Source organism: Dunckerocampus dactyliophorus, chromosome 16, assembly GCF_027744805.1.
Source record: "Dunckerocampus dactyliophorus isolate RoL2022-P2 chromosome 16, RoL_Ddac_1.1, whole genome shotgun sequence".
Classification (NCBI taxonomy): Eukaryota; Metazoa; Chordata; class Actinopteri; order Syngnathiformes; family Syngnathidae; genus Dunckerocampus; species Dunckerocampus dactyliophorus.
The window spans coordinates 4,018,324-4,033,584 of record NC_072834.1 but is presented as its reverse complement, the minus strand read 5'-3'; the positions used below and the strand labels follow the sequence as shown (position 1 = coordinate 4,033,584).

Below are 15,261 nucleotides of genomic sequence, written 5' to 3'. Positions count from 1 at the left end.
TTTATGTGACATCCATCATGGCTGGTGACATCTTATTATTTGTGTAAGTATGTTGCTGTAGTGGGTGTCCCTAAAGTCAGCACACAAAAAAACATACAATACACAGTGATTAAAAAAACAACAACTAATAATACATTTTATTTGATTTATTTTGCAATTAAATTTGTGTAATTTTAGTATATTTATATTTTTTGTAATTAATTTTTTAATTACATTTTTTAAATAATGTATGTACAAAATTCCGATTGAATGAAATGTTGAAAATGTCAATAGTTTTTTTATGTGTCCATACTAAACAGACTGTAGTCATTTGGGGTTTTTTTTATAATTATTTTTAGAATTTAGTGAAAATGTTTTTAAAAATCAAATTTTAAATGAAACATTTTTCAGTATGATTTCCTTTGCACAATTCTTCAGCAGAATCAGATCAACACATCCACTAAACCTGCAAAAAACCCGACAGCACAAGAACGTCTTCTCTCGAGTATGTGTCTTTTCAAAATGCACGATTAGATTGTGCTTGCGTCAAGAAAAGTCAAGTGTTACATGGTTTTACGTTGCCAGATTTTTGGATTTGAGCTAAAATCCAATTAAAATTCAATGTAATAATCACTTAAGTTAGCATAAATGGAAAAACTGAAAAGAAGATTAAGTGAAAGGGATTTAAAAGAATGTTTTTTGAAGGGTATTCAGCGAAAAAAGAAAGAAAGTGACCCTATTTGCTAAGTCCGGGGAGAAAAAGACATCATTCACACTCACCCCAATCAGTCTCGTCTTATACACCCCAGGAACAAACCCACATTATCATAATCCTGCTTTACTGTCTGCATATTGGAAATTAAAACTCCAGGTATTACTATCTGATCTGTGCTTTTCTCTTCTTTTTGACTCGCAATTTCTGCCCCTACATGACACCTGACGAGCAATTCAACCACCGTCTTACTGTGTGCTTACTTCACCACCATTCAATACGCCTGTGCTCACCAGCCGACAAATCCTTGCTCCGCGGCGCTTGTATCAATATGCACATACTACACACCCGGTATTACAATAAAGTCGTAGTGTTATGACAATCAAGGCATGAAAAAACGCACAAAAAAATAGTCATGTAAAATAAAATAATATAAATACATAAAAACATAAATGTGCTTTTATTTTGTCTGCAATTTTGTCTTAATAGGACAAGAATATGAAAAAGCAAATGGAAATATATTCTTCAAAATAAGAATGATACAGCTTGATTCAATCAGCACATGGAGGTAGAAATGTTGTATTACTGAGAGAATAAAGTCATTTTTTCTGGTAATTCTCTGACTTTATTCTTGTAGTAGTCTTCTCATTCTTGTGATGGTCTTATTCTTCTTTTCAGTGTAACCCTCTGCAAAACCCAGCTAGGGATGTAAAAAAATATATTGTTGTTAATAGACGTTTTGTTGGTAATCAGTGTTTTAACATGTGACCCTGCGCTCTCCCACCAGATTGCATCTGGAAACAGAAAGACAGATTTGAGCCTTTCAAGGATGCAGCGCGACACCGCTTGATGGAAACTAGGATGAGTCGCTTCAAGCTGATAGAGGCTGAAAATACGTCATGATCCTCTGATGGTAATTGGGCAGCCAGCTAGACTGCTGAGCTGTGCTTGAGCCGCTGAGCACCTCCTGATGTTATTCGGCGACTGTATGAAGCTGGGGAGCTTTCTTAATGAGAAACGTGGGAGGGGCAGATGGGAGGATAAGGTGAAGGAGCAATAACTGGATAGAGGAAGACAAGGGGAGGGGAATGTGCAATGAAATTCTAATTCACACATCCCCGCGGATTCTCTCTTTTTATTTAACATTATGTATCTATGGGTTGTTTCCAATAAAGTCAAGGTGAATTGGGAGGGAACTGAAAAGAAGCAGATAGCAGTAATGGCTGGAATAAAGATAGGCCAGTTGAGTGACAGGAGGAGGACATCTCCATCTGATTATTATACTATACCAAGCGCTAACTTTATATATACTGCATATATTTGAACACAAGTCACTATTAAACATATCCTTCTTCCAGGTAATGTATCTGATGTTAATTGAATCTTTCATTGTGGATTCTAACAGCAACTAATCTACAGCAAATTGTGGTAATTAATGTACTTTTTTTTTTAACAAGAGAAGAGAAAAAAATATTTCATCCTTAAGAAGTCATGTCGCGTGGCAGCCACACTTCCAGTGCACTTCGGACACCCCTGCCGATTGCGTTTGAGCCCACAATGCCAAAATAAAAAATAAAAAACTTGCACTTGCAGTGAAATAAAAGGAAACCGACCAAAGCAAGATATCATTGGCGAGATAGAATATAAAGGAAAGCACAAAAGTAAGCAAAAACATAAAATCCTACCCTGAAAAAAAAGACACAAACAAAAGAACTGAAGCAGGACAGAATTGTTCAGAAACAAAACCAAGAAAAAAGAATTCAGTCATGTGGAATGAGATCGGGAGCTTGGTGAACTTGCTTACCGGTAACTTGCTCGGTGGACTAGCTGACTTGTCATTAGGGTTGTGAACGATAAACCGATGACACCGAATATCCGGTTTGACAAGCGAGAGATTCAGCAGCCTCCTGTATTGATAAGAATCAGTCATGAATCCTTGGATCAATCGATTGTGGAGACATGCACCGGGTATCGCGAGGGAAGCAATCAGGTGACAGAGTGTCTTTTAAACAACGCGAGAGCCTGAAAGGATTGTCGTGCATGCTCCATAGCTTGCCATGACTGAACATGAGAATGGATGTAAATAGTAGCAGGTGTGCTAGCTTGGAACGTCTTTACAAGAAAGACACAACACTCTCCAAAAGCTACGCCATTTGTAGACTAAGCTGAGCAGCTCCGAAGTTCAAAGGGATCGCAATACATCTTCACCAACCAGCAACAGAGGCAAGTATGCTACCTTTTTTGCTTTGTAACTTGTCAACTTTGAAATATTGCACCTTTGTTACCGACCTGGAGTGTTGAAAACACTGGGCCTCATTCATGAACATCTTCTTAAAAGTCTTCTTAAGAAGTGTACTTAAGAAGGCGCGGGTTGGAAACTGCGCCACATTCACGACACGTTCTTAAGTAGGGATAATCGTTCGCACCGGTGTTCTTAGGTTGATGAATGCCAACTGCGATGCCCGTGCATGTGAGCCCTAATTTGCATAGGTCACCGCCTATTATTTCCTATATAAGGTAAAAAATGTGCCGTGCGCAACAGGCAGCTGGAGGCGGAGATGGCAACGCGCAAGGGCAAGACTGAGGAGCAGCTGGACAACAAACAGAAGAAAAACTTCAATTCTACAGAAATAGAGGTGCTTTTACAAGGAGTGAGCGAACACAAGACCACCTTATTTTCACGTGTATCCACCGGTCATCAGGCCATCCAAAAAGAGTCGGCATGGAGCACCATTGCAGGAAACATAAATGCCGTTTCCACGGAGAAACGCGCCACCGCAGATGTTAAAAAGAAGTGTTTTGACTTAAAATAGACTCAAAAAAAAGATTGGACTGCACCGGAGGGATCTGGAGGAAACGGGAGTTGGGCTATCAATCAGAAACCAAACCATTTCGGAAACTCTAGAAAATATTTACACAATCATGATGGAAAAATAAAGTCAAAATACATAGTTTGTGTGTGACAATGTATTTTTCTGTGGTTACATTTGATTAGACGCTGCCTAATTAATACAGCAGCCCCGTGCTCTGGCTCAAGACGTGGCTGGGGGCGCATGTCGTTATCTGGGGGTGCTACGTGCGCAACAGACACACCACGTTTCAGTGCGATGTTATTCTGATGATCCTGCACACCTGCAAGAACAGAGAGGGAAGCCTGAAGCCTGAAGCGGGACATCAAATATTCGTCGCTTTCAGCAAATAAATCTAATGGTCCCTTTACATTCTCTCTCTGCACAGCGCACGTCCAGCCAGCTACATTTTTTTTGATGAATTGGGATTTAAATATATATTTATCGATGCAGTATATTTTAGTTGTTTTGATGATAAATAATTGTTGGGATATTTTATTTGCACTACATTTTTTGGGATCAGGTTGCAAAATCCATCATGAGGGCGACTGCGCATTGAAAGTGCAAGCTTTGCTTGTGCGTAAGAGTCCTCCTGAGTGTTCGTAGAATTTGTTCTTAGATCTAAGAACTGTGAGTTGAGAACACGTTTCGTGAATGCCAAAAATTTGTAAGAAGGCTTTAAGAACACATTTGTGCGTAAGAACGTTTCGTGAATGAGGCCCACTGTGCTCAGTGGGAAATGCTGCACGCTTACTATTGTTATGGCATTTTGAGGATGGGATTGTTTACTTTTCCAAGATAACAGAGAATTTTCATTGCACCCATGTGGCTAATAGCGCTAGTTACTTTGAAATGAGTCATTATCTGAGGGGCTTTGCACGTTTATTGTTGACTTTATTTTGGCCAGTGCCTTAGAGCATACTTGGGGATATGATGTACTCTTTTACACATTTGAAAACACCACTATATGCCACTTTCAAATAATTGACTGATAAGATTGATGTCTACATTAACAAACATTACCCGTAGAGAGGAACAAATATTGAAATATACATTATTTGTACTAAGCGAATAATAATTAAGTTTAATAAATAGGTTTCCGCAATGATGGGTTTGTTTTAGATGAGTGCCATCATTGAGGGGGCATCAAGCCTCTTCCCTTTCTGCTCTCCACCGTGGTGTCTGGCCAGCCGCTACAGAAGCCTCCACAGTCATCATACATTCTCTTTCTGATGCACTACAAAGTTGCAGCCACACTGCCAACATCAGCAACAGTGTGCTGCAAAAAGGTCAGCATTAATGATCCAAACAGGCTGAAGGTGAGGTTGGCTTTGACAGGAGACGGGGAATTCAGAGTGCAGATGTACGAGTCATGAAGAGTCGTTCATTAGGGACTCACAGTTGTCTCTGTTAACACTTTGTTAAACTTTTTGCACAAGTGCAGGTTTCGGAGCTTGTGCTTTGTGAATCAAGTACCCGATTCACTTCAGTGAGTGACTCACAGCTACATGAGTCAATCAGAGGAACAGAGAGGAATACAGAGGTGAAGCATTTGCTGTTCTAGTTTGCGTGTGGCTTTGTATTATTTTGCACCCATGTGATGGGAGATACTCAAAGCCACCAAAGTCATGAGTTTGCACTCGTGGACGGCAGATTCAGAATCCGGACAGACAATTGGTGTTTCCTAGATGAGGCTTAGGCTTAGTTTAGCAATGAATAAAGATGTTTGGCTTCCTAAAGGCTCCCCAGAAATCTATTATTAATGTATCTACCATTCCGGCGGAATACATTTGTCATGGTCTGCATCCCAATAAGCCCTTAATGTGGTCCAGTTCCTGTTTTCTGTGTGGCGTTTCCTGTCCTCTGCTCTGTTTAAGGACAAAGAACCGGGACAACCCTGCGTCCACACCAAGAAGATGCCAGATTATTCCTTTGGGTCTTTGTGTTGATCTGAGTTCTCTACTCTGTACCACTAACTACAAGTTTGGTTGCTACTACTTTACACACTACATCTTGTTTTCCTATTTTTTTTATGTTCCGTCTATTTCAGCCCTTTGTTATGGGTAGGTTTGGGTGTTTACCTTTAAATAAAACAATTTTCATAGGACCAGACTTGTTCTTGAAGAAGACACTTTTGATACATGCGTGTCCCGGTGTGTAGAAACATATCAAACGACCGTATTTTAACACCAAATTTTTATTTTTTTATTAGCAAATGAATCAAAATAGACTGAAAATCATACGTCTGTATTTAGTTCGTCAGTGGCTGACACAGCAGCTTAGTAATTGGTGTCCTAATTAAAGAACACTGCTGCCTAAATTATGTAGATACAATATAATTATAGTTGCACATTACTTACAGACCCGTAGTTTCCAAGGCAGAAGTGCATAAGAAAGTGTTCTATAACAAAAAGCATCCGGTATACCATGTGTCATTCAATTTGTGTGCCTAACTGCGTAACAACAAGCTCAAGTCCACCAAACGCCACCCCACTTTCATTTAAAAGCAGCACTTTGAGTTAAATTATGTATAGTTTTGGATCTGTAAGTCACACCTGACTACTGTATACATGGCAGGACCAGCCAAATTATGAAAGACTTACTGTATACTCCGGATAATACGGGACTCACCTTTTTAGCCTCCCTTACAGTTCATGCAGCAGGTTCAAAGCTGGTACCAGCTGGACTCAAACAGCTTGACACACTAAAAAGCGCAGCCAGTAAGTGAAACAGGCACCACAGGGTTTCCTGGGAAAGGAAGTTAACCTGCCTCTCAAAGATCCTGATAGGCACCATGCTGGTAGTCTTTCCTCCGTAAATCCACCATTGATTTTTTTATTTCCTTCTGGCTTTTGTAGTGGAAAAATACATCATTATTTATTGTATGACGTGCTGATGTGCGCTGACAAAGATGACGCTGCTTGTGTCAAAGCATCCGTTCAAAAATGTTCTCTTTAGGATCCCAGCTGTCACCAGTCTATCGCAGCAATTTAGAGTCTCCGTGCACGTTTTTGGCATGTGGGAGAGAGCCAGGGTACACCGTGTGGCCTGTGTCAAAGAAAACAACGTCAGTCACTGTGGTGGGAGGTGTACACTTTTCAAAGGATTAGAATAATGAAATATTAAAAATAATTAGAAGGGAAATATGCACACGCATAGATATGCAGAGTGCCACAGACACACAGAGTGTTAATGACTCCTGAGCAGATTTATGTTGAAAAGAGCAAAGGGGAGCCTACTTGACCCCAATGAAGGGACAAATGGCGGCATTTGCATAAATAAATTATATTACACACGCTCACACAACTACGCAATGCAGAGGAAGCTGCCTCTCTCTGATCAGCTGCAATGCAAAACTGTTAAAAGTGCAGTCGTCTGTCGTTTATCATGGTCAATTGGTTCCAGATAAAGAATTGGTTCCATTCAATAAATTGTATATTTTCGTAGTTAAGAGCATAGAAAACCTGTTTGACTTTCTAAATAAATTTTTTCGAGCTCTGTAGACATGGAATAACACTTCTACATCTGTGTAGGCTCTCAGTCGTACAGGAGTTGTCCATCGAGGAAAAGGCTTCTTGAGACGTCATCTGTACTTCTGTGAAGAAGGTGTCAGACGTTTCGCTCCTCATCCGAAGAGCTTCGTCAGCGAACTAATAAGTGCTGGTAGCTTAGGCCTTAAATACTGTAAGAGTGGGCGGAATTGGTGTGCCAACACCCTCCTCCTATTGGTTCGTTACACTAAGCCTGGGCGGAGTAGTGGTATAATCCTATCCTGTTATTAACACCTCCGATAAAAGGGAAGTGTCGCTCCCTGAATTGGGTATGAACACTTCTACAGTATAGTCGCCTTTACATGCCTATTAGTCTTTGTTTACACTACATTGCCCACACTAGTACGCAGGGTACGGTGGGTGCTTTGTTTGGGCACTTGATTTCACAGAACAATATGGTACTGGACAAACAGACTAGTTAAGCGCAACATTGTACGGAACAGGAGACGGCTTGCAGAATCCGAGCTAACTTTTGGCGAAAGTTTTTGACAAACACCGAATCATACGGAAACTGAAGCTGATGACAACGAAGGTTTGACTGTATGTTCTATATGTTAATATATGTTCCACTTGGTCTGTGGTACATTCCTTTAAGCAGAATGGGTCTGGGTTCTTATGGATTAATGAGTGACTAACTTGATTAGACATAATTAGTTAACAGTCAGTCCCCCTGCATTATTACAGCCTGTGGACTCAAATCCCAAGGAGAAAGCGGTAAAGCGAAAGGGAGCGTGAACTATAGAGTATAGATAAGCTTGCCAGCAGTTCACTGTTGTGCTATGTCTGAGTAAATTGTCCATTATATCTCGAATTGGTTATTGGATCACATTGATTTTCACTTCTCTTCACACTTGGATCTCCAGGTTGACCCACACATGCCGTCCGCCCACAGCCTCACTATTGAGCTTCTCGACTGGATATGCTTGGGTGGACCACCAGCCCCCCTTTCCAGCCAACACTCCCTAGTGATGAATCCCCGCATAATGGCTGAAGAAAGATATCTCTGCTTTGACACCGAAAACTACTGCATTTGCGCTATCATTACACATCTTGGAAGAGAAAAACAGATTATTTTACGCTTTTAAGCGCTGATTGATAAAACAGGTGCAGATGCAGATTAGAGTGGCTGTCCTTTCACTCCTTGCGGTCAAGCCACATCCTTCCAGCAACAAAAGAAGCATATAGACTTTATCTCATTGATCAGTGATTAGTACAACTACTGCTTCTTCACTGTCATTCTTATTCAGACCTCCACTGCATTTATTGATGCCACCTAATGATTTTCTTTTTTACTATTTAAGATCCTCCAGCCTGTAAAAGCAGGGACTTGAGAGGCTTGCTAGAAAAAGATATATACCAAATAAATAGCATTTTTGTTGTGCATGACCAAGGTCTACATCACCGGGGGTGTTCAAACTTTTCCTCTGAGGGCCACATGCGTATACGTCAAGAAAAAACTGCATGTCAGCTTCGTGATATCGATGAAAAAGCCTATTATTGGTATGAACTTCAGTCGTTGCTCTTATTTCCCCATTTTTGCTGGGTTTTTTTGTCCCAAATATTTCAACCTTCTTAAATAGTTGCTGTAAATTTACTTCTCGTAATATTATGACTTTATGCCCGTAACATTATAACTTTTCCCCAACCTAATTTTCCAAAAATTGCAACGTAATTTTGTTTGTTTCTCATAATAGTATGACTTAAAAAAAAACAAAACATTTATTCTTTAATTTTTCAACTCTATGCTCCAAAATTATTTTCCTCATAATATTAGAAGTTTATTCTTGTAAAATTAGGACTTTTCTTGTTGGAATACAACTTTTTTTGCCTTAATATTTTGACTGTATTGTCGTAAATTACAGCAGTTTTTTTTCCATTTCTGTTGTTGTTTTTTAAATTTTCAACTATTTCAGCTTTCTTTGTGTGTCTTTGTGACTCCTAATTTTGCCTTTCTTCCTATAATATTTTGTCTTTATTCTTGTATTGTTATAACTTTTCCCCAACTGATTTGTTGTTTTGTTGTTTCTCGTGTTACATTTTTAAAAAAATTATTTTTCCTTTAATATTTCAACTTTATGCATCAAAAATTACATAATTTTCCCTCATAATATTACCATGTTATTCAAATTTTTTCTCAGAATATTTTGACTTCATTCTCGTAAAATTGTTGTTTATTGGCACATATCTTTACTACTGGATAAGAGCAAATGAAGCTGCTTTTATTGACTTGAGTTCTACTCGAGTACACGAGTACGCTCACTCATTCACTTCAGTGAGTGACTCATGAGCATATTCACTCATGAGTACATTCACCCGTCACAAACTCGCACATGTGCAAGAAGTTGCACCCATGAGTCAGTGAAGCTCACGAGGTGAGCGAGTGAAGGGTTTGTTTTGTTGAGTCTGTGATGCGGCTCGGGCAGGAAGGACAAAGGAGAGTTGATTTCAGGCCTGATCTGAAGAATTTAACAGAGACAAGTGACCGATTCAGTAAAAAAAAAAAAAAAAAATTAGAGTTTTGACATAGAAGAATGATACAGTCAAATCCTTTTAAGTTGACCCCGTTTCAGTCGACAACTTGCCTAAATCGACCAACTCATCAAGTACTGTTTGACATACTATACATGGTCAACCAACCGCTTTAGAAGACATAAACTGTGAACCCCAAAGGGTCTCTATGAAAAATTGGTTGTTGGCATGTCGATATGTTAGCTTCATTGTTGTTAACTTCATCATTATTGTTTGCACGTTTTTTGCATGCCAAAATCTTCAAAGCTTTGACACAGGACAGCCGTTATTTCATCACCCTTCCTGCGAGTACAAACTCCATAAGAAATTTTTTTTTAGATTGTTAGCCAAAAACATTTGCGCATGTACGTAGGTTCAGAGGTTCTTCAATATCGCCCATTCTCCTTGTGTTGCCAGTGAAAGCCAAGTGTTTTCGGTTGTGTCAACAATCGCTAGTCCTCGCTAGAGTAGCCATTAGCCTGGTCTTCAGGCTAACGCTAGAGGCGAGCAGGCTACAGAAGGCATTTCTCCAACCCGCGTCAACATAATCCACACCGGTTGCCTGTTGTAATTCAAGTAACAATTTACGATTATATATTTATTGAGGAAAAGGCTTCTTGAGACGTCATCTGTACTTCTGTGAAGAAGGTGTCGGGCGTTTCGCTCCTCATCCAAAGAGCTTCGTCAGCGAACTAATAAGCTCTTTGGATGGGGAGCGAAACGTCCGACACCTTCTTCACAGAAGTACAGATGACGTCTCAAGAAGCCTTTTGCTCGATGGACAACTCCTGTACGACTGAGAGCCTACACAGACGGATTATACAGTATATTTACTTTGCAGTATTAGGGCTTTGAGGCTGGATTGACCGTTGAAGCTAATGTTTCCATAGCCAAACAAACTTTTGCATCTCAGAAAAAAATCATTAACATTTTTTTTTTTTATGTACAAAAATCCACAAATTTGCAGGGCCGTGAACGCAAAATCATGAATGTACGGGGATCCACTGCATAGCATGTGTAAACTGATACAGGTGTAGCCCCCTGTACTGGGTTCTGGTGGTAATTAAAGGCGAGGGAAGAAACAAGCTGGAGAATATGAAGCCTGACATTCATAAGGCACGTTTTCCCATCAATCTATGTCAGTCAGAGTGAATAGTTTCCTCTCAATACATTCATCGTTCTTCCAAGGCGCCTATGTTTGGCTTCGAGACACCGTGTTCAATCTACACTCCATTAGTGATCGTAGCTGAGATGGGAGTGAACATCTGCGAGAAGTGTGAGGCCACTGTAGCTTTAAAGCCAACATTATTGATGCTGCTAAGAGGAAGCGGACTGCTGCTATCCAGATGTGACTTCTCCAGTCCTCCATGTCTGACAGCAGACAGCTTCAATTAACAGAGTGACTGAGCTGCATTAAATGTTTCATGGCACAAAGGGAGCTCAAGTCTGACTTGGTTATTGTAATTGACATCGTCAAAAGCCTTTGGAGGGCATGGTACCTGATTAATTAGCCGTATTTGGTCGCTTAAGGGGGAGTTAAAAAGGACGTAGTACCTGACAATTTGATGAAACCTATTATTAAAGTGTAATGTATAATGAAATTGATGACTTGTAACAACAAACATATTGTTATTACTGTGTGAACACTCTTTTATTCTGTACCACCCCTTTTTTGACACTCAAGTACTTCCACATTTCTCAAGCAATTCAAAGCATTCCAACATCAAAAATGTTCAGCTCATTCAGAACACGGTGGCTATAAAATGACACATTCCAAAAAAATCATCCATTTGTCATAAGTCCACATTTGGAAAATTAGGCGTTTTTCGAAGTTTCACATTTTTCACATTGTTCAACCCTCTCAGACCATTCCAACAAGGTTCCACGTTTCAAAACTTCTTACTTTTCCCGAAATTCCACATTTTCCATCACACAAATTCCCTGTGAGCTTGAGAATTCCTACTACTTCCACATTCATCCACGGATTCAAACCATTCCAACCTGAAAACCTTCAGCACATTCAAGATGTCCACATGCCAGAAGTTTTACCAAAATGACGCATTTCTGAACACAAATTTCCTTTCATCTTGAGAATTCTTCCACATTTTCCCAACCAAGTCGAACCATAAAAATAACATAAAAATGTTCACCAAATCCCAGACTTCTACATCTACCGGTGCAGCGTTTTTCCACATTCCTCACATTCCCTTTGATTTTAAGAATCCTTTCTACTTGCACATTTCTCAACCTATTCAAACCATTCCGAGGTCAAAACAACCCTCAGCTCATTCAGGACGTCCGGGCCATCTATTTTCCACATTCCACAAATTTCGACTTTCCGAATTCAATATTTTCTGGTCCATTTTCCAACTGAAATGAATGGAATCACCCCCCAAACACACACACACACACACACACACACACACACACACACACACACACACACACATTTTTAACTCAAGTAAAACCATCCAGCGTCAAAACCGTCAGGCAATTTGCCACATTCCACAAATTCCCGCTCTGCTCGTAATTCCACATTTTGCGTACAGCATTTCAGTTCAGTTTGAGCGTTTCAGCATTCACATGCACTTTTTTTTTTTTTTTTACAAAAAATGCCTGCTGTAGTTAATAATATAATATAGTTGAATATAATATAGTATAGTTCTGTCCAATGTGTACAGTAGTACTGTATAACTGTACTGTATTAGTAATACATTATGGTAGCCCTCTCACATGACATCACTTCACATGAAATATACTCTCTTGACTTCTCCTTTCACTTTCCTCAGCCCAACATTAGCATCACAAAAGACACAACCTTTTCAGTGCTTTTCTCAAGAGAGGACCTACGTCCTTGTGTATTGTGCTGTCACAGGACAAGGTGAAGGGGGCAAAGGCAAACCAAAGAGGAGGATGCAAAAGCAAATTTCATTGGCTTACCATTAAAGCCGGTGAAGTTCCCCCAGTCAAGCAGGGAGCTGTTGAAGGACGGCAGGGAGGCGTTGAAGAACACATCCGTGCCGTTGTTTGGGTTTCGGATGGTGTCAGTGAACAGGTTCATCTGCAGCAGGGTCTTGAGCAGATAGCGCAGCATCTTGAGGACTTTTGAAAGTCCTGTTCAACTCCTATTGATGCCTGTTTTTTTTTTTGATCCAACAAAAAATATTAAAAAAAAGAATATAAAAGTTAAAATTTGATGTGAAAGTAAAGAAATGTTTATCGAATTAATTGCAAACAGATGTCAGCTTCAGGGTCCAGAGTCTGTTTCCTTCAAAGCATCACCTTGTTCCTTCCTTCTTTTGTTCGGGGTTCGCATAACTTCACACGCTGTCTGCCATGACACAAATAAACCTCTCACCGGTGTAAAAGAATCCAGCAATGTGGAAAAGACCCTTTCGGATTTGCTGCGCTCCTCTTGCCATCCCCTCCCTCTGACTCCTCCCGTGCATCTCCATCCCTCTCTTCCCCTCCCTCTCTTGCGCTCGATCATGGGATCCCGGGGATCTGGGGTGGAGGGAGAGAGAGAGCAGGTGCTGTGGGCAATGAATGTTTAATTATGATATTAATAATCATCCCAGGAGACTCTGAATCAGGGTGGAATAGACTTATTGTCGCTGTCAATACTGTACACCACGTCAGTTCAATGCATGAATGCATGCATAAGATGCATATGATGCATGGGTTACGATCCAATCTCCTGCTCTGTCTGTCTTTGCTTTGAAAACAAATTGCATTCAAAAACTAAAGAAGGCAAATTACTCTATTGTGTGTGAATGCTGAAGAGCTGAGGCTGAACTGAAATGCTATTTGGGGAAAGTGGGAATTCAAATGTGGAAATTGCTATAGGCGGAATTTCTTGATGCTGAAATGTTTTGAATGGGTTGAGACATGTAAAAAAAAAAAAGGCTGATTCATGTCATTGGGAATTTTTGAGCAGGAAGATGTGGAATTCCGCAGATTTTTGGAATGCCGAAAATAGAAAGCCTTTACTGTATGTTTGTAATCTGCTGAAAATTTGTATCTTGAAAAAAGTGAAAGTACTAGAGTAATGATTCTCACAATCAGAGGGAATGTGTGTTTAGAAAATGGTTAAAGTAAGGAATTTGTGGGGTGTTTCAATAGTTTCCAAATGTCCTGAACGATCGGAATGTTTTCATGTTGGAATGGTTTGAGTCGGTGGAGAAATGTGGAACTTGAAAAACTGCATTTTCAATGGGAATTTTGTCATGGCAAATGTGGAATGACGGTATTGTTTTGGAACGTGTCAACGGAGAGCCTGCATGTCCTAAACGAGCTGAAGATTCGGATGTTGGAATAGTTGGAATAGGCTGAAAAATAAGAAAGAGATGAAAGAGTTTGGTTCTAAAATTGGTTCCAGAATGTGCAAGTCAAATTCATAACATGTATCATCCTTCTTGACAAATACTAGCAATTAATTCTATTGGGCAAGAGAGGTTTTCTTATTTTACTATCCGTACATTTGCTTCACATTTCAGCAGTTTGTTTTGAGCCTTTCAGCAAGTTTTATCAGCTAAAATCCCACTTGTGAAATGAATGAAAACGTATACACAGTGGAAATACGACTGCAGTGTTCTTGCATCGTGATGTGTTTCACGATGATGCTTGTGTGTGCGTGTGCATATTGATGAAAGCATGAACGACAGCATAGAACGACAATACTCAGGCCAACAAATCATCATTGACATGCACGTGAGATCCAAGCAGTATGGTCGCATGTGGCGACTGGACACCCCGCTGACAGCCTCACTACTAACGATGGCTGCCACCCCCTCTCGCTACGTCTCTGGGACAATGGGGGCCATGTAGCCTTAAAGTTGCTGTGACGACCCCCATCGCACATCCTCTTCCCGGGGTGTTCTCTGGCCCTCATTTCAGAGTCTTCAATTCATGAGGCGTCTTTGCCATGTTTATCCACACATATGGCACTAATGGGGCAACAATATGGAAGGAATATCCTGGCAGCTATTAGACACAACACCAGGGGTCCTCACTCCTGGGAAGGTTCACCACTGCTGCCATTTGTAGATGATGGCTGTCACTGTGGTTCTCTGGAGTCCCAAAGCTTTAGAAAAGGCTTTATAACCTTTGTCCCACTGATTGATCTCAAATGATAGATTTCAACTTTCTTTCTGGTCACATGTGTAAAAATACACAAACATTTTTTTTCTCAGTATATGAAAGTAAATCCGACTAACCACCAGTTCTTTCGGGAGGAATGGGCCAGAATTCCAGCAAACTCTTGTGAGAAGCTTGTGGAAGGACACCCGAAACATCCAAGTCATACAGTTGAAAAACAATGCTCGTGAATACTGAGGAAACGCACGTCAACTTTTGACTTTGAAGAACGTAATACAAAAAACTCAAAAATATTCCCTCTCTCATAATTGCAACATTTAGCAAATAGAAATAATTTTGGTAAACCTAACTGACCTAAAACAGCAAAAGTTTAGTCTGATTTAATTTCAGATAGTGAGAAAAACATGTTGTGTCTTTTTACAGAGTATATAAACTTCTAGTTTCAACTGTATGCTGTATCATTATCATTCCATTTTAAATGAACCGAACTAAGACCTTAAAAATGAGGTACCTCACGAACCGTGATGATGGAGATGAATGTTACATCCTTAGTAAAAAGTGAAAA

At 40.0% G+C, this 15,261-nt stretch overlaps 1 protein-coding gene across 2 annotated transcripts in view; it reads right to left on the bottom strand.

Annotated features, from left to right (window-relative positions):
• Positions 1-12,889, bottom strand: part of robo3 (roundabout, axon guidance receptor, homolog 3 (Drosophila)) — a 141,845-nt gene extending 128,956 nt beyond the window's left edge. Inside the window, exon 1 of one of the 2 annotated variants that reach the window (XM_054754926.1) lies at positions 12,540-12,889. In XM_054754926.1, the coding sequence (XP_054610901.1) occupies positions 12,540-12,693 (154 nt within the window). In that variant the 5' untranslated portion in view covers positions 12,694-12,889. The remainder of the gene's footprint in view (positions 1-12,539) is intronic. The other variant, XM_054754925.1, reaches the window with a different exon arrangement.
• Positions 12,890-15,261: the final 2,372 nt, after the last annotated feature.